Below are 20,269 nucleotides of genomic sequence, written 5' to 3' on the forward strand. Positions count from 1 at the left end.
AGAGACTCGGCATGAAACGTCACCCCTGCCAAACTGTTTCTCATCTCTGTCTTCACCACTGTTTCCTTTCTACTTCTTCCGGTTCCCTGGGCTGAGGCACCTCATTATGGCTGCCCCTGGTACTTGCAGTCCTGAGGGGAGACTCGAGTACTGAGCTGGCGTGTCAACATAGCCCTGCACGCCTCCTTCCAGTCCCCAGCAGAACCACCCTGCTTGTTCTAGATGATTTCAGTTCCTGGCACATAGCAAGTGTTGAAAATAAAAATATCTAGTGGAAATGAGAACTTTGATGAGAAAAGATGCCAACTAGCATACCACAGAGCCCATATGTGAGTAGAGCTATCCCTATTACATAATATACCTATTATAAGAACTCTGCTACATCTGAGGCATATTTATCAGTCAGAAGTTGACTAGATTACCAGTTGTATGACAAAATAAAGAGGACCCTGCTGTGTGCAACCATGATGACATTTTAAAGGAACAAGTTACTGGGTTTTGGAAGATGATTTTAAAACGATAGCTGTGGTTTTGACTTGCATAAAGCAACTGCAGAATAATTGAGTTGCATAAAAAAATGATGTTTATTTAATGTGAGGATAATCAACTGGCTCTAGTATTTTCAGTAATCTAGTAACTTTTTCTTTTTTGCTTGACATTGTTTAGAGTAGGATAGGAATATCATATACTGGTTCAAATTTTATTATTTAAGTTCACTTTATGAAATAAATAATTGGTCTCATAAGCTGAGCTGTTAATGTTTTTTAAAAAAAAATTTGTGAAGGAAGTATCCAAGAGATGGCCAAAGGGTCTTCTGTTAAAAGAGAAATTAGCTTCTCTTGGTTTTGGATTTCCTTCCATGAACGAGTGCCCTCTGGTGGCAACACGTGCCCCTAGTGTCAAGTTAGTTCATTTCCACACTGAATTGGAAAGGGGCTGTATTTTTGGTCCAAATTTTTTACTTTATAGATAAGGCAAAAGGAAATGTTTTAAAATATTAAAAATAGTATCATAGCCTGCTGGTGTATTTGAGAGGCAGACAAGCAAGCCTTTTTTAAACTATATGCACAGTAACTCTCTCTAGCAGGTATGAATCTAATAATTGGCGGTACATGAAGGATATATTTCTCTTGAATCAGAATAAATTGGACTCTGAGCCCCAACTGGACGAGAAGGAAGACTTTACCTCAGTCATTCTCTTGGCTTCATTCCCTTAGAGGATAAGCATTCAGGGTGGTCCTGCCTGTTTTTGGCACCCGATTCCCAAGCCCATGCTTCTTGAAATGTGGGCCTCCTGATTTCATGTGCCACACACAAGACCAGACGTTTTGGGGCTTGAAATTCAGTCTCTTTAGGCTCATCTACAACCACCTCCTCCCAGAGCACGGCCACTGTTTGGGGCACAGGCCCTGAGGCTCTTGAGAACTGCAGCCTCTGCCAGCCCCCTTCGCTGTTCTCAGAGAAGAGCAACCATGTCCCACCTCCATCTCTGCCACCCAGAGATGTCTAATTACTTTTCAATGACTCCAGGGCTTAATAATAAGCAGGGAGAGCCCCTGAGCATTCTGTTTTTGTTCTACCAACATCCTTATGGATATTCAAAGAGTGTGTCTCTCTGCTTATATGTGGGGGAGTATAGGAAAGTAACAGTATGATGAACATAGAGTAAAATCACAATTACAGAACACGGCCTTAGTGTGTCCCAAACATAAGTGTATGTTTTGAGTATTCTGTGTTCAGATTCTGCCTCAGTCATGAATATTTCTTTATCGTCCACTAGCTTGTGATTTCCTACAATGAGGTGCGATGGGATAATAGCAAGCAGAGCACCGCTTAGTGCTTGACAAGGAGAATAGAAGAAGTTTAGGCAAACTGTATCTGAGTTTCCTACATTAAATGTAATATATGTTTATATTAAAATTGTTTTCTTACTTTAATTTTTTTTCATCTAAAGTGTTGAAGGATGCTTGCCCTACTGCCCTAAAAGTATGATCCTTGATGAAGTCACTCTCAAATGTGTTTACCCAGAAGACTGTAAGTGTGAACCTTACTTCACTTATTCTGAAAAGGAAAATACTTGAATATTTTTTATATGATGGCAAGTGATTATAAACAGAAGTTTTAGACAGACAGTAAACTTTCATGAGATTCTTATTCATTGTCCTTTTCAAAGTTTTTGGATTCTGAATTACTTTCTAAACCATGTAAGTCTTTGCTCTCACATTCCTCCTGCATCCTCTCTCCCCAAATATTTTCCTTAAAGCTAAACATCCTTATATGAACTATATGGGCTTCACTTTAAGCAAAACAGATTAAAGAAGAGTATCTTTGCTTCTTTGTAGGCATACCTCTGATTCCCACAGAACCAGCATTAATTTCTCCAGGTAAGCCATCTCTACCCGTGTTTACAAGTATCGTTACAACTTTAGACACTAAACGTAGCATAATGTAATTTAAATCTTGGCACTCCTAAACAGCTGCTGGTGTTAGTACTATCGCATCCGCGAGAGAACCCAGGAGTCACTTTGGTCTCACTAAGTAGCTGTTCACTGGATCCACAAGCCACATTTTCAGAATGGCTTCTACATTTGGTCCACCTCTGTCCCATTTCAGTTAGTATAGATAATAAGAACTTCCCTCACATTTTTGCCTAGCATTTACCTTTTGCTAAATCCTGATTAAATTTTCACAGTGACTAAGTTGATGCTGAAGAGACCTTAAGGCAAATGAAGTCATCCTTTAAGCACCTTTATTCTCATTCCTGTGTTCTCTCCCAGCCTCTGGAGGAGGCATTCTGGGCTCAAACCCTCACTTCGCTCCCTCACTGTGAAACTTGCCTCAGGAAAGGATTGAATAAATCCACTCACAGTGAGGCTTGACAAACCTAATGTATTATATCTCCTGGGGTTATAATTTAGAAAAATTCAGATATTTATTCTTTAAATATGTTTGACAAGCTTTCATTGAGTGTCAACACTGCCAGGTACTGTCCTGACACTGGGGGTGGGGAGGAGGGAGGAAGGGAGAATGGTGAACAAGTCACAGCTCCAACCCTAAAACAGCGAGTAGTCCATAGGCTTTCGTGATAGTACAGTAGGAGTAAGTCCAAGCGGTAAGCAGGAGGGGTCTTATGCCGGACGTGTGGTCTCAGTTGGGTAACAGAAGGTCAGAGGTGGATAGCTAGGAGAAGGAGGAAGTGTGTGCACGTGCAAAGGCCTGCAGCCGAGAGGGAACCCGTCACACAGAGGGGCTTCAAGCAGGTCATCGCACCTTGAGAGTGTGGTGTGGGGGAATTGTGCCAAGAGATGGCGTGGAAGAGATGTTTAGAGGCCAGATCACAAACAGCCCATGACAGGAAAGTTGTTGGGTTTGTGTTTTTTTCTGAAGGCCATGGCGAATCACTGGAGGATTTTAATAAGTCCTGTGACATCTTCCAAATAATAGTCTCACTACCATCATCGCTATTACTACTATTCTTTTTTTTTTAATTATGATATTTATTTTTTTATTTTTATTTTTTTCACACACACACACTGTATTTTATTTTTACAAGAGATAAATAAACTGACACCAAGCATTGTAAATGCATGACCACAACAAAAGCAACAATGATTGCAATTACCAAACACGAAACACATTCATACTATGTCATAATATTGACATTCAGTCCAGTAATCCTCCACTGTAACAGCTCCTTTACTTTGCAGTGAAAATTGATTTGTATAGTTTTTGTCTCTGAGTCCTTGTGGGTTTTTTTTTTTTTATTCAAACAGAAAGTCACAAAGATTATAATCATCCTCACCAGTTCACTCAGTCCCATGTAATTAATTTTTTTTTCATCTTGATCTTTTGTTAGGACTTTTATGAATTCATCAGTTTTCCGTAAGAGTTCTGAAAATGCTTATTCATTCAGTTCAGCAGTATAGTCAGTTACCAGAAACCTGTACTTGTTAGAGTCTTTTCCATGAATTCCTTGAAGATGAAACCCTTTTATAGGGCATCAGAGTACACCCAGAACCGTCTGTAAATGACAAAAGACTTAAAAATGACCATGGTTAAAGATTTGATGAAAGTTCATAATAATGCAATTGACAAGGAAATTTAGTTATTTCTGAGATATACATTTTAAAGTAATAACTAGAATTATGACTTATAACATTATACCAGAACATATAAGATTTTTAGAAATTTCATGTAATGTCTGAATCATTTATATTAACATATTTCCATACAAATAACCCAAAGAAAGTTTAGTATTAGTTGTTTCTTTTTGTTTGTTTGTTTGTTTTTTTATACAGCAGGTTCTTATTAGCCATCAATCTTTTTTTTTTTTTTTTTTTTTTGTGGTACACGGGCCTCTCACTGTTGTGGCCTCTCCCGTAGCGGAGCACAGGCTCCGGACGTGCAGGCTCAGTGGCCATGGCTCACGGGCCCAGCCGCTCCACAGCATGTGGGATCTTCCCGGACCGGGGCACGAACCCGTGTCCCCTGCATCGGCAGGCGGACTCTCAACCACTGCGCCACCAGGGAAGCCCCTGAGGGTTGTCTTTTCATCTTGTTTATGGTTTCCTTTGCTGTGCAAAAGCTTTTAAGTTTCATTAGGTCTCATTTGTTTATTTTTGTTTTTATTTCCATTACTCTAGGAGGTGGATCAAAAAACATCTTGCTATGATTTATGTCAAGGTGTGTTCTTCCTATGTTTTCCTCTAAGAGTTTTATAGTGTCCGGTCTTACATTTAGGTCTCAAATCCATTTTGGGTTTATTTCTGTGCATGGTGTTAGGGAGTGTTCTAATTTCATTCCTTTTTTAAAATAATTTATTTATTTTACTTATTTTTGGCTGCATTGGGTCTTCGTTGGGGTGTGCGGGCCTTCTCTAGTTGTGGAGAGTGTGGGCTACTCTTTGTTGCGGTGCACATGCTTATTGTGGTGGCTTCTCTTGTTGCGGATCACGGGCTGCAGGCTCACGGGCTTCAGTAGTTGTGGCACGTGGGCTCAGCACTCGCGGCACACGGGCCCAGCTGCTCCGTGGCATGTGGGATCTTCCCGGAACAGGGCTCAAACCCGTGTCTCCTGCACCAGCAGGCAGATTCTTAACCACTGCGCCACCAAGGAAGCCACTCTAATTTCATTCTTTTACACGTAGCTGTCCAGTTTTCCCAGCACCACTTATTGAAGAGACTGTCTTTTCTCCATTGTATATCCTTGCCTCCTTTGTCATAGATTAGTTGACCGTAGGTGCGTGGGTTTATCTCTGGGCTTTCTATCTTGTTCCACTGATCTATGTTTCTGTTTTTGTGCCAGTACCATATTGTCTTGATTACTGTAGCTTTGTAGTATAGTCTGAAGTCAGGGAGTCTGATTCCTCCAGCTTCGTTTTTTTTTCCCTCAAGACTGCTTTGGCTATTCGGGATCTTCTGTGTCTCCATACAAATTTTAAGATGATTTGCTCTAGTTCTGTAAAAAATGCCATTGGTAATTTGATAGGGATTGCATTGAATCTGTAGATTGCTTTGGGTAGTATAGTCATTTTCACAATATTGATTCTTCCAATCCAAGAACATGGTATATCTCTCCATCTGTTGGTATCACCTTTAATTTCTTTCATCAGTGTCTTATAGTTTTCTGCATACAGGTCTTTTGTCTCCCTAGGTAGGTTTATTCCTAGGTATTTTATTCTTTTTGTTGCGATGGTTAATGGGAGTGTTTCCATAATTTCTCTTTCAGATTTTTCATCATTAGTGTATAGGAATGCAAGAGATTTCTGTGCATTAACTTTGTATCCTGCAACTTTACCAAATTCATTGGTTAGCTCTAGTAGTTTTCTGGTGACATTTTTAGGATTCTCTATGTATAGTATCATGTCATCTGCAAACAGTGACAGTTTTACTTCTTCTTTTCCAATTTGTATTCCTTTTATTTCTTTTTGTCTCTGATTGCCGTGGCTAGGACTTCCAAAACTATGTTGAATAATAGTGGTGACAGTGGACATCCTTGTCTCGTTCCTGCTCTTAGAGGAAATGCTTTCAGGTTTTCACCATTGAGAATGATGTTTGCTGTGGGTTTGTTGTAAATGGCCTTTATTATGTTGAGGTAGTTTCCCTCTATGCCCACTTCCTGGAGAGTTTTTATCATAAATGGGTGTTGAATTTTGTCAAAAGCTTTTTCTGCATCTATTGAGATGATCATATGTATTTTTTTGGTTTTTTTTTCGCGGTACGCAGGCCTCTCACTGTTGTGGCCTCTCCCGTTGCGGAGCACGGGCTCTGTACGCACAGGCTCAGCGGCCATGGCTAACGGGCCTAGCCACTCCGCGGTATGTGGGATCTTCCCGGATCGGGGCACGAACCCATGTCCCCTGCAACGGCAGGCGGACTCTCAACCACTGTGCCACCAGGGAAGCCCTATCAAATGGTTTTTATTCTTCATTTTGTTAATATAGTGCATCACATTGATTGACCTGCATATACTGAAGAATCCTTGCATCCCTGGGATAAATCCCACTTGATCGTGGTGTATGATACTATTAATGTGTTGTTGGATTCTGTTTGCTAGTATTTTGTTGAGGATTTTTGCATCTATATTCATCAGTGATATTGGTCTGTAATTTTCTTTTTTTGTAGTATCTTTGTCTGGTTTTGGTATCAGGGTGATGATGACCTCATAGAATGAGTTTGGGAGTGTTCCTTCCTCTTCAATTTTTTGGAAGAGTTTGAGAAGGATAGGTGCTAGCTCTTCTCTAAATGTTTGATAGAATTCACCTGTTAAGCCATCTGGTCCTGGACTTTCGTTTGTTGGAAGATTTTTAGTCACAGTTTCAATTTCATTACTTGTGATTGGGCTGTTCATAGTTTCTATTTCTTCCTGATTCAGTCTGGGAAGGTTATACCTTTCTAAGAATTTGTCCATTTCTTCCAGGTTGTCCATTGTATTGGCATAGAGTTGCTTGTAGTAGTCTCTTAGGATGCTTTGTATTTCTGCAGTGTCTGTTGTAACTTCTCCTTTTTCATTTCTAATTTTATTGATTTGAGTCCTCTCCCTCTTTTTCTTGATGAGTCTGGCTAATGGTTTATCAATTTTGTTTACCTTCTTAAAGAACCAGCTTTTAGTTTTATTGCTATTGTTTTCTTTGTTTCTATTTCATTTATTTCTGCCCTGATCTTTATGATTTCTTTCCTTGTGCTAACTTTGGGTTTTGTTTGTTCTTCTTTCTCTAGTTCCTTTAGGTGTAAGGTTAGATTTTTTATTTGAGATTTTTCTTGTTTCTTGAGGTAGGCTTGTATTGCTATAAACTTCCCTCTTAGAACTTCTTTTGCTGCATCCCATAGGTTTTGGATCGTCGTGTTTTCATTGTCATTTGTCTCTAGGTATTTTTTGATTTCCTCTTTGATTTCTTCAGTGATCTCTTGGTTATTTAGTAACATATCGTTTAGCCTCCATGTGTTTGTGTTTTTACGTTTTTTTCCCTGTAATTCATTTCTAATCTCATAGCGTTTTGGTCAGAAAAGATGCTTGATATGATTTCAATTTTCTTAAATTTACTGAGGCTTGATTTGTGACCCAAGATGTGATCTATCCTGGAGGACGTTCCATGCGCACTTGAGAAGAAAGTGTAATCTGCTATTTTTGAATGGAAAGTCCTATAAATATGAACTAAATCTATCGGATCTATTGTGTCATTTAAAGCTTGTGTTTCTTTGTTAATTTTCTGTCTGGATGATCTGTCCATTATTGTAAGTGAGGTGTTAAATTCCCCCACTAGTATTGTGTTACTGTCAATTTCCTCTTTTATAGCTGTTAGCAGTTGCCTTATGTGTTGAGGAGCTCCTATGTTGGGTGCATATATATTTATAATTGTTATATCTTCTTCTTGGATTGATCCCTTGATCATTATGTAGTGTCCTTCCTTGTCTCTTGTAACATTCTTTATTTTAAAGTCTATTTTATCTGATATGAGTATAGCTACTCCAGCTTTCTTTTGATTTCCGTTTGCATGGAATACCTTTTTCTATCCCCTCACTTTCAGTCTGTATGTGTTCCTAGGTCTGAAGTGGGTCTCTTGTAGACAGCATATATATATATGGGTCTTGTTTTTGTGTCCATTCAGCAAGACTGTGTCTTTTGGTTGGAGCATTTAATCCATTCACATTTAAGGTAATTATCGATATGTATGTTCCTAATACCATTTTCTTAATTTTGGGCGTGTTTGTTTTTGTAGGTCCTTTTCTTCTCTTGTGTTTCCCACTTAGAGAAGCTCCTTTAGCATTTGTTGTAGAGCTGGTTTGGTGGTACTGAATTCTCTTAGCTTTTGCTTGTCTGTAAAGCTTTTGATTTCTCCATCGAATCTGAATGAGATACTTGCTGGGTAGAGTATATCATGCCACTGTATATCATGCCAGGCTGCAGGATTGTAGTTCTTGCTTCTGCTGTCTGCCCTCTTGTGGATGAGGCTATCTAAGAGGCTTGATGGGAGGGGCTGGTGGTGGGTAGAGCTGAGTGTTGCTGTGGTGGGCAGAGCTCAGTAAAACTTTAATCCGTTTGTCTGCTGTTGGGTGGGGCTGGGTTCCCTCCCTGTTGGTTGTTTGGCCTGAGGCAACCCAACACTGGAACCTACCTGGGCTCTTTGGTGGGGCTAATGACAGACTCTGGGAGGACTCACGCCAAGGAGTACTTCCCAGAACTTCTGCTGCCAGTGTCCTTGTCCCCACGGTGAAACAGAGCCACCCCCTGCCTCTGCAGGAGACCGTCCAACACTAGCAGGTAGGTCTGGTTCAGTCTCCTATGGGGTCACTGCTCCTTCCCCTGTGTCCCATTGCACACACTACTTTGTGTGTGCCCTCTAGGGGTGGAGTCTCTCTTTCCCCCAGTCTGGTCGAAGTCCTGCAATCAGTTCCCACTAGGCTTCAAAGTCTAGTTCTCTAGGAATTCCTCCTCCCGTTGCCGGACCCCCAGGATGGGAAGCCTGACGAGGGGCTCAGAACCTTCACTCTAGTGGGTGGACTTCTGTGGTATAAGTGTTCTCCAGTCTGTGAGTCACCCACCCACCAGTTATAGGATTTGATTTTACTGTGATTGCGCCCCTCCTACTGTCTCATTGTGGCTTTTCCTTTGTCTTTGGATGTGGGGTATCTTTTTTGGTGAGTTCCAGTGTCTTCCTGTCAATGATTGTCCAGCAGCTAGTTGTGATTCTGGTGTTCTCGCGAGAGGGAGTGAGAGCACGTCCTTCTACTCCGCCATCTTGGTTCCTCCCCAACTCATTACTCCTATTCTTAATAGCTACCATTTACTGAGTACTTACTATGTGTCAGGTATTGGAGTACGGACTTCGCATGTATTTAGTCTTTATGAGAAAGCTAAGAGAGAGGTCTTGTTGTTAGCACCGTAGAGACGAGGAATTACTCTACTGCTGTAACATTTTAGGCATCAGTGAATTTAGTATAGTTTAAAGCATATTTTGAGAGGGGCTGGTGGTACTTTCCCTGTGTTGTATAATCTACGGAGTGAATAAGTTTAGAATAACACTGCATGTACTAGATCTGGGACATACACTGTTAATTCCTCTAAGTACTGCTGTCTACTTTGCATTCTGTAATATCCCCCCAAATCAATAGTCATTGTATATTTTAAACATCTAAAACAATTTAAAGTACCACGGTCACTATACTGGGGAGACAGATTTTACTCCATGACCCCCAGAATTAAGAAAACTACCCTGTAAAATTATTTTTATTTGTAGATGATATGATCCTGTATACAGATTATTCTAAAGTATCCACTAAAACCTGTTAGCACTAATTAATGGGCACATAGTTATACATCAACAAACTTACAGAAAAAAAAGACCAGTGACTAAAATCAGTTGTGTTTCTATGTACTAGCAATGAACAATCTAAAAATGAAATGAAGAAAGCAATTCTATTTACAGTAGCATAAATTATGTAGGAATACATTTGGCAAAAGAAGTATATGACTTGTACAATGAAAACTACAAAATGTTATTGAAGGAATTAGGAAGATCAAAATAAATGGAAAGCCATCTCATGTTCCTGGAAGATTTAATATTGCTAAAATGACTATGCTCCCAAATTTTATTTACAGTTTTAATGCAATACCTATCAAAATCCCAGTTACTTCTTTGCAGAAATTGACAAACTGACCCTACATTCATATGGAAATGCAGGGAACCTATAATAGCCAAAATAATCTTGAAAAAGGACAAAGTTGTAGGACTCATACTTTCCAATTTAAAACTTACTACAAAGCTATAGTTATTATGACAAGCTTGATTATTATAATTCTACCCCAAGACAGTGCTTATAACCCATTGATGATTTTAGAAAACAATGGACTACTTTATTGCTGAGACCACTCAGACCCCCAGTTATCAGAATTTTTCATGACTCTGTGCTTGCTCTGGGCTGGAACTTTGTCTCCTATTACTTTGCTCAAACACTTATGATGATGGAAATGAAGATATTTACGTCTGAAAAAATATCGTATTCTCTAGAAGATACAACATCTAATATACCATGAACACTGTTTATAAGACCAAGCAATGGGAATTTTTATTCTACTTCATTTATTTTGTAAGTTAGAAGCCATAAAATAAGTACAAAATTAAGGTTATTTATGGAATTTATTTAACAAAAAAATAAAAGTTTTGTCTAATGTCATTGTGGTAGGCTGAATAATGGCCCTCCAAAGATGTCCATGTCTTAATCCCCAGAATTTATAAATATGGGACCTTACATGCTAAAGGGACTTTGCAGATGTCATACAGTTAACAATTTTGAGATGGGGAAGTTATCCTGGATTATCCACGTGAGCCCAATGTAATCACAAGGGTCCTTATAAAAGAGAAGGAGGAGGGTCAGAGTCAGAGAAGGTGTCACATGTCAGAATCAGCAGGGAAGGAGAAAGGGAGGGAGGGAGAGAAAGAGAGAGAGAGAGAAATTGAGATTTGAAGATATTATTCTGTGGCTTTGAAGATGGAAGAAGGGACCATGAGTCAAAGTATTCAGGCAATCCATAGTTGGAAAAGGCGAGGAAACAGATTCTTCCATAGGGGCTCCAGAAGGAGTACAGCCCTTGCTGATGTCTTGATTTTAGGACTTCGGACTTCCAGAACCACAAGATAATAATTTGGTGATGTTTCAAAACACGAAATTTGTAATAATTTGTGAACAGCAGTTATAGGAAACTAATATAGTCATTTTTAGATGGTATCAACAATGGACGCCGCAGTTACAGCTAGACAAAATTTCAGCCATTCATTTTCACTCTTCTACAGTCCTTCAGACTTTGAATATTTTAGAGGTACCTTTAGTACTAACAAAAAGCTTTGGAAGAAGTCTTACAAATGTGTTTACCAGTTGTGTTTTCCCTTTCCATGGATAACTCCTTCACCATACCCACCAACTGGGGTCTCCAATAGTTCACAGCATCAACTATTCTGCTTGCAAGGAAAACATTTTAGAGATTCACCAGGGCAATGAATCAACCTCACTACTCATTTTAGAAATGCAACAAAATTTGTAACTCCTGAGCAATCTTTAGTGATACCATTGATATTTCTACCTGTTCAAACAAATTTGTTGACACCAACAAGGCAGTGAAGATGTTTCTAGGATGGTGCTTAAAAGCCAGTGCTCTGGAATCAAAATTGCCAAGTTCAAATTCTCCCTCTGACACTTACCAGCTTACCTCTCTACACCTTAGTCTCCTTATCTGTAAAATGACAATAATATTATTATCTACTTCACAGGGTTCTTGTTAGAATTAAATGAAATAATCTATATAAAATTTCTTAGCATGGTCTCTATCACAAATGAATTTTATATATGATCAATACCACTCCACTAATGCAGGGGACCTCTTCATTTCCTTCAGGTCCAGAAATGACTACTCCATTTGACAAGCTAACACCTACGACAGGTTTGGAATGTGAGGTATGACTGAGTAATCTCTTCAGCTATTTGTCATTTCCTTATTGTGTCTATTCATGTTTCTGTATCACTATCCAGATGCTATTAAACTTCTTTTGGTATGCTCTCTAGTCTTTCTTTGCTAAATTTAATAAGCATTACATTTTAACAATTTTATTTCCTTAACTGTCAGATATTTCTTAGTAATTAGACTCTGGTCACACTAAGAAAAACAAATAAAATGCAAATGAAGTCTTAAGGATGATTCCTTAATAGTAGTAATTGTGTGATAGGTGTAATAATAATTACGTGTGATAACTTAATACTTTTATTTATTGATTTATTAATTGGATAATTTATTAACTTAATTATGTTTCTTTAATAATTCTTTAATGATAATAATTCTTTATAATAATAAAGAGCATATTGTGGGCTTCTCTTTGGGCATTCAAAAATATTTATTAAGCAGCTACTATATGCCGGGCACTGTGCAAGATGACAAATATATGCTAGTAAGCAAAAAAAGATAAGGTCATTGAATCCCAGAGCTAGTAATTGTCTTGGCTGAAAGTTGAGAAATTATCTCCTTATTCCAAATATGCTACTTGTTCTGATAAACCAATGATTTATTCAACCAATTTTTATTTAGCACTATTTCTGGCTAGGAATTATTCAGGTACCATAAATAAAACAACATAAAAGCAGGCAAAAATTCCTTCTTTCATGGAGTTTACATTTTATTGGATTCTGAAACAGCCAATAAGCAAAATAAATTACCAAGTTATGTAAAACGCTAGAGATTGCTGCTCAGGAAAAAAATAAAACTATTTTCAATGAAATGACCCTCACCGATCCTCACTGAGAAAATGACTGTTACTTTAGAGCAGAAAATCTGAAGAAGTGAAAGAGTGAACCACGCAAAGAACCAGGGCACCAGCATTCCAGGCAGAGGGGCCACAGCCAAGTGCAAAGGCCCTGAGCTGAGAATGTACCTAACGTCTTAAAACAATAAAAGGGTAGCAAGGGGTAAAATAGTAGGAAATAGATTAGAATATGTAATAATAGTAGGAAATAGTAGGAAATAAACTAGATTATGTAGGGCCTTGTGGGTGATTGTGAAGACTGTGGCTTTCATTCTAAATGACACAGGAAGAGAAAAGGGAGATTGCTGAGCAGAGGAATTCTATCATCTGATCTGTTTCAGGATCATTTTAGCTGCTGTGTTGAGAGTAGGGTGTAAAGAGACAATAGAACCAGTTAGGAGGCTATTGCAGGAATTTAGGCAAGAGATTGATGGTGATCTGGACCAGGTGATAGCATTGGAGATGGTGAGACATGTCTGGGTTCTCCATCTACTCTGAAGGTAGAGGCTACAGAAATTTCTGAAGAATTAGATGTGAGGTGTGAATGAAAAAGAGGCATTAAGGATTCTAAGAGTTTTGCCTTGAACAACTGAAGGATAAAGTTGGCGTTAATCAGGATGGGGAAATTGTGGGAAGTGAAGGTCTGAGGTGGGTATCGTCAGGAGTTCAGTTTTGCCACGTAAAGGTTAAGATTCCTCTTAGCCATCAAAAAGCTATGGGTACACAGATCTGGTGAACACAAGTGGAGTTTAGGGTAGAGGTCAAGTTAAGATGAAATTTTTGTAATTCTCAGTGGATAAAGGGTATTTAAAATTGTGGGATTAGATGAGATCACAAAGGGATTGAGTGAAGACAGGGAAGAGAGAAGGGTCACTACAGCTTCAACAGATTGAGAAACAATGACAAACATGCAAAGGATATTAACCACTGAAATAGGAGAAAATGGAGGAGATTGTAGGTGATCTGGAAGCCAAGGAAAGAAAATATTAAGGAAGATGGAGTAATAAGCTATACTAAATATGTTAACAGGTCAGCTAGATGAGGTCTGAGAATTGATCATTGAATTTAGCAATGTGGAGTTCATTGGTGACCTTGTTAAAGATTCTTTCAGTAGAGTGGAAGGTATAGATTCTTTAGGTGGTTTAGGTGTTGTTTAGGCGTTTTAGTTTTCTTCTATCTCCTTTCATTTTCTGGGAGTTGATACAATTTATACACAGAAAATTTTGCAAGACTCAACTTGACTATTTGCCTACTTCTGGCTTTTAAATTGAGAAGTCCTCTCTTAATAGTCTCACTATTTAGAAAACTGTTTACCCTCTCTTATCCTTGTTTTTTATCATGTATAACACTGGAATGATAGAAACTGACCCATGAAATTTAGGGAGAATTAAATGAAAAAAGCTACTTTAATAGTGCATGATACATAATAGGTGCTAAATAGATGTTAATTTTTCTTCCTCCATCCCCTGAGATGCAGTATAGAGTAGTGGTTAAGAGCACTGGTTTTCAGGGCAACAATGCCTGAATTTAAGTTCTGACTCTACTATTTACTAGCTATGAAACTCAGGGCAAGTTAATTTGACCTTAAACCTGATTTTCTATCTATGAAATAGGGAAAAATATTAGCTCCTACCTCAGAGGGTGTTTTTGTGGGAATAAAATGGACTAATTAGAACAATGTCTGGAGCATAATAAGTGTTATATTATTTATCATTGCTATAGTTATTACTATAATTTATATAGAATGTAATTTATAAAAAAACTACCACTTATTTATTTTTTATTTATTTATCTAGAAGTCTGTGAGCTATATATAAAAAGTAATTTATAATTCTGTCCAGGTGCTGTCAAACTGATATCACATTTGATTTTTAATGAAATATTTGGATAATATTAAGTTGTAATTTTTTTAAACTGACATTAACAGAAGTCTTAATCATATACTAGCTTTATACAACATAATATGAAAGGTTGACTGCCACTGTATAAGTCTGCTTGTAAAGCACTAATCTAGACAATTTAGGACAAGACTTCAGTTTGCTCAGAAGTTGGGTATCTGGGCAATTCTGATAATCAAATCAATATTAAGGTAAAGTTTAAATGAAGTTCATACTGAGTATTTCAGAGAGGATACCTCAACAAAAAGCTGTAGTGAAATTTTAATTGTTCATCTTTCAAAAGCTTTTGTATTTAGGGAATGTACACTATAAGCAACGTGAATGGGAAATTTAAAAATTAATTTAAAACATTAGTTGAAAATGGAAAAATATGCATTAATTTTCTTTTTTATTAACAGCCTCAACAATTTGATCCTGTTTATAATTGTACCCAATATATATGTCTTAATATGGAATGGAAGTTGTACAACTGGTCTCTTAATTGCCCAAAGGACATAGAAATGCCTGACTGTGGTTTCCGGGGAAGACCTGTTCAAGTGAACAGCGATATTTGCTGCCCTGAGTGGGAATGTCCGTGTAAGTCTGCATTCCTTACATGGCAATAAATTTTTAATTGGGGGAGATTATTATATTTTTTGAAGCAATCACCTCATCAAGACAAAGTTATTGTTGAACTTTCTTCTTTTGATTCCCAGTAACTTTTAGAGTTGCTTTTTGTCAAACATAAGGAGACTAATTTAAAAGATGTTTTTAAAGGAGCAGTTATTACTGTAATACAAATAATTAGTTAATAGACTAAATCTACTCTCTACCACTTTTTAGGTCGGTGTTCCATGTTGTCAGAACTCAGCATTATTACATTTGATGGAAATAATGCAGCATTGTATAGTATGGCTTCTTATATCTTAATAAGAATTCCTGGGGAAGTTATAGTTGCTCATATTGAAAAATGTTCCATGAATCAGGTAAGTCATAATCTATTCTTCTGTCATTTCTTCATAAATCTAGTAGCGGAAGTATGTTGCAACATTAGGTATTCCCAGAGTAAGAAAGGACTCAACAACTCACTGAGATTTATCTTCTGGTACTTAAAACAAAACGTGTTTCATGTGAATATATTTAGAGGCATATAGTATTAATCCAAATAATGTGTTTAAAAGTCAAGTAATGTATTTTTTTAAATGTTTTTTCTTTCAGAATGGAAACTCATTTAAAAAGCTAGTGAGTATCTGCAAAATGTCTAGTGAATTCCTTATGTTTATTGCTAAAATTATGTTAAACTCCATGAAGTTTCAATTTTCTTTCAAATTAAGGCTTCCTCTGGAAGAATCTCTGGACTTTGTTTTAACAAGTTAAATTTGACCACATCTCTACATAAAGTACTTGTCAATCGGGCAGCAAGAAAGGTAGGAACACAAAGTTAAAGCATGTCCTCATAATGGATGAAATTGAGAAATTATATAAGCACAGTTATTTCCAAAAAGAGGGGAAATTAAACATATCAGTGGACTTTCATTGCTATGATGTCTAATCATTCTTTTCATGGACAGTTTAAAATGTGTTTCATACTATTATATGTCTCCTACCATAACATGCCAACTGTGGCAAATGTTTCTCCCCTTTTGAGGTTAACTGAAACAGCCATGTTAAACATGCTAAAGCTCTCTTGGATAATATGAGTGGCCAGTCTTCTTAGTGTCAGAGCTAATGTTTAGTGTTTCAAATTAGACAAAGTGGAAATGATGTGAAAGAGAGGATCATAAGGTTGCAAAGGGTAGCAGCCAAGAATACCCGAATGAAGACTACTGAGAGAAAAACAGATGGTAAGAGTAGTTTTGAAATGTTGACGCCATTAATTAAGTGAGAGCTTAAAAAAATGAAGGAATATTTAAATTTATTGAAATGAACTGAAGAAGAGCAATGCACCATTAAAAAGTTGGAAAGGAGCCATTTGATTTTATAGGAAAAACCTTTATCCAAAGGAATTATATTTACCAAATAGGAGTGAGTTATAAGCTGGATGCTTCACTCAGATCTACATGGTCTCTCAAAACTATAAAAAAATAATGTATAAAGATTTTGCTCAAAATGGCTGAGATGTTATATGCTTTCTGGAAATAATTCTGTTAGCACAGGCCATACATTCTGGACTGGAAAAGTGTTAAAGCAAGCCTAAAATGCAGTAAGATATCAGAAAGTTTAATTTTAAGTCAAACTTAAAATATATGAATGTGTTACTTTTTTGGACATGAGAATTTCTATATATACCTTTCATTTTAATGAGGTTGGTATATTAACAGGAAGTGGGTGGGAAATTAAACTCAAAACTGGTCCGTGCTGTTGTTGTGAACATTTGGTTGGAAGGGCTTATTTTTGGCCTCAGCTGAACTGATGGCTGGTCATGTATTCAGTTGAAAACTTATTAACTTAAAAAATCATTTAATGAGTTTATGTGATAAAATGACACAGGTCCTGATCTCAAGTAACTTGCAGTTGTGTGGGGGGTGCATAAATGTAATTATCTGCCAATTAAAAGGCAGTAGGAGCTATAGTGATAGAGTGATGACCAAGATATCATGGAAACAGAGATACAGGTCATTGAAAAATGCAGTTTATAGGAGGGTCAGGTGGATATTTTTGGAGGAGGTGACACCTAAGATAAATCTTAAAGAATGAGTAGAAATTAACGAGGCAAAGAAGGCTATTTCAGCTTGAGGGTGGCAAGAGGAGGAAGATATAAAGATGAGAAATTGGATGGTTAGTCAGATAGAACTCTGAGAAATTTACTGCTAGTTACAGCTCATGGTTCCATGTCATTATTGTTATTTAAAGCACAGTTTTCAAAGTAAAAATCCTTGGATTCCTTATATTAGTATTACCAAGAAAACGTGTTAAAAATATAAGATCTAGGATCCAATCCAAACCTCGGAAGTAGAATTTCTGGTAATCTTAATCTTTACCAAGCTTCACAGATGGTTATTATGAACATTATAATTAAACAAACACTGATTTAGAAGATCAAATAGAGGACCCAGATTAAAGAAAACATCCTGAAAAAAACTTTATTATCTTTAATTTATATTAGGAGGTAATGGTATAATCAACATATATTGGGGGAAACATTAAAAAGCATATATAACTTAGAAGAAAGTTAGGTTTTGAAGAAAATAAAGGGCCATGAGGTTAGAACAAATATTGACTATAGCAAGACAGCAAAAGAACAATAAAAGAATTTAGGAGTTGTGAGAAACTGTGGCAGCAGCAGAGAAATAGATTTTTTAGCATTTAAAAATAGTTTACGTTAAATCAGAAGAAATGGAATAATCTGAATTTTCCTAATTTTTATGAGTGTATATTAAAACATAAACATTGTTCTAATAGGTGTAAATGCATTATGTAATTTTAGGTAGAAGTGGATTCTGTTGCTGTACCTTTGCCTTTTGCAAATCAAGATCTGTCCATAGAGGATTCTGGTTCAATGTATGTGATTACTACTCCAGCTGGACTGATCATAAAGTGGGCTCATCTTACAGGGATTGTAGACATTCATTTTGGCTCTCAATTTAACTTGTCATCTGACACAGAAGGACTTTGTGGTGAGCACTGCTTTTCAAATCTCTATTTCTTCTTTTTTTTTTTTTCTGTTCACATTTCACTGTCTTGAACCTCTTGCCCCGTTTTTTGGGTTGGAGAAGTGATGTTAACTTTCAGGTCCCCATGTGAATATACTGAAGGAAGCAACGTCTTTCCATAAATGGACTTAGAAGCAAGAAATAACAGTTCAACTTGGGTATTTTATGGAAATATATGCTTACCACTGTTTCTACAATACTGTTTGTATTCCTACGAGCTCATCTTTATTAAGCATTAATGAAGTGTCAGGCATTATTTTACATACTTTAACTCATTTAATTCTAACAGTAGCCTCAATAAGTAGGCACTAGTGTTAATTTATAAGTGATAAAAATGAGGCATGGAATGATTAAAGACTTAAATAACTTTGTTTCTTATTTTTTTAAGTTTGAAATCAAAGAAAACTTAGTTAAGTCATCTTGAAAGTTATATACAGGGAACACAATGTTCTGAATATTAGTCCCAGTTTTCTTATGAAGTGTAAAGCCTAGATGTACCTTTACACATAGGTTCCATAAGTGTAACCTAAGCGTAAAGGTACATCTTACACTTTCTTATCGTAATATGTTACATAGATACATAGTGATAAGCCAAAGGAAACAAATTAGAAAAATCTCTAGGTACATAACAAAATAAAAAGAACAGTTCTGGCTCTGGTGTCTGCCAGAGCTATCCCCTTTACAAATGTTTAAGTGAACATCAGTTTCCTTATCTTTAAATGGGAATAGTAAAATCTGCCTTCAAAATTGTTGTTAGAATTGAATGTGAAAGTTAACGTAAAACACTTAACACATTGCTTAATACAGTCAATAAATATTAGCTTAGTACAAATACATCTATTTTAAACTCACTAAATATTAATTGAGTAAAAGTTAATGGATCTTGGGGCCTCCCTGGTGGCGCAGTGGTTGAGAGTCCGCCTGCCGATGCAGGGGATACGGGTTCGTGCCCCGGTCTGGGAGGATCCCATATGCCGCGGAGCGGCTGGGCCCGTGGGCCATGGCTGCTGGGCCTGCGCGTCCGGAGCCTGTGCTCCGCAACGGGAGAGGCCACAGCAGTGAGAGGCCCGCGTACCACAAAAAAAAAAAAAAAAAAAAAAAAAAAAAAAAAAAAAAAAAAGTTAATGGATCAGCTTCTGAGTGTCTGGCATTATGCTTGGTGCTGACAACTCAAAACAAATAGACCAAGTCCTTGCTCTCAACAAATTATGTGAAATACCCAAATTTCTTCTTCAAAAATGTAAAGCATTTAGTGGAAAGTTTGGCTAAAATGGTTTACAATTTCCTTGCCTGTCTAGAGCATGCTAAACATAGCACAGACTTCTATGGTGACTTAGGTTATCATTGTGGAAATAGTTATTGGATATACATGGTATTGGATGTACATAATAACCCAATAGATATGATTGAGTAATAACTCAGGGATTTGGGGAATGCATATTTTCGCTTCTGATTTATCACTTCTGTGTGCTATAACTTCTGCTTGATTTTCATGTTTGTTTGGTTTTTTTCCTCTACTGTCAGCTTTTATGGAGACAGTCTGCTAACTGGATTCTTAACTGGTCACTATAGAGAAGGGGCTAGGGTCACCTTTTTGCTAACAAGGGTCACCCCCTAAATGTCCTGACCTCCACAATGGGAGAGCGGTGGTTTGTTAAAAGGAAAGCAGGGTGCTGGCTGATTGAGTTGTAGTGGACAAGAGCGTGACCCAAACTGAGTATGGACACCAGAATGGGAGGTCTATACTGACAACTTGTTCTACATAGCACTGTGAAGTCTGCAGGAGTGGTGGCTGGAGTTGCAATGAAAAGATATTTTTACTACCAACACCTCTTCCCAGAAGAGTTTAGACTTTAAACATAGCTACTTTACAGTATAGTTCACTTAGCTTGAGTTTTATTTATTTATTTATTTATTTGCACTGTACTCAATCTCCTGTATATTTACAAGTG

The 20,269-nt window shown here is 37.3% G+C and overlaps 1 protein-coding gene across 1 annotated transcript in view; it reads left to right on the top strand.

Moving 5' to 3' along the window:
• The window catches only part of OTOGL (otogelin like), a gene marked incomplete at both ends in the record, with an annotated part of 156,347 nt that overhangs the window by 98,082 nt on the left and 37,996 nt on the right, over positions 1-20,269 (top strand). The window contains 8 exons of the mRNA XM_079714238.1: positions 1,955-2,034; positions 2,343-2,411; positions 11,890-11,948; positions 15,084-15,261; positions 15,508-15,650; positions 15,883-15,906; positions 15,999-16,091; positions 18,092-18,281. Coding sequence (XP_079570364.1) covers positions 1,955-2,034; positions 2,343-2,411; positions 11,890-11,948; positions 15,084-15,261; positions 15,508-15,650; positions 15,883-15,906; positions 15,999-16,091; positions 18,092-18,281 — 836 coding nt within the window. The remainder of the gene's footprint in view (positions 1-1,954; positions 2,035-2,342; positions 2,412-11,889; positions 11,949-15,083; positions 15,262-15,507; positions 15,651-15,882; positions 15,907-15,998; positions 16,092-18,091; positions 18,282-20,269) is intronic.

Source organism: Hyperoodon ampullatus, assembly GCF_949752795.1.
Source record: "Hyperoodon ampullatus genome assembly, chromosome: 11".
Classification (NCBI taxonomy): domain Eukaryota; kingdom Metazoa; phylum Chordata; class Mammalia; order Artiodactyla; family Ziphiidae; genus Hyperoodon; species Hyperoodon ampullatus.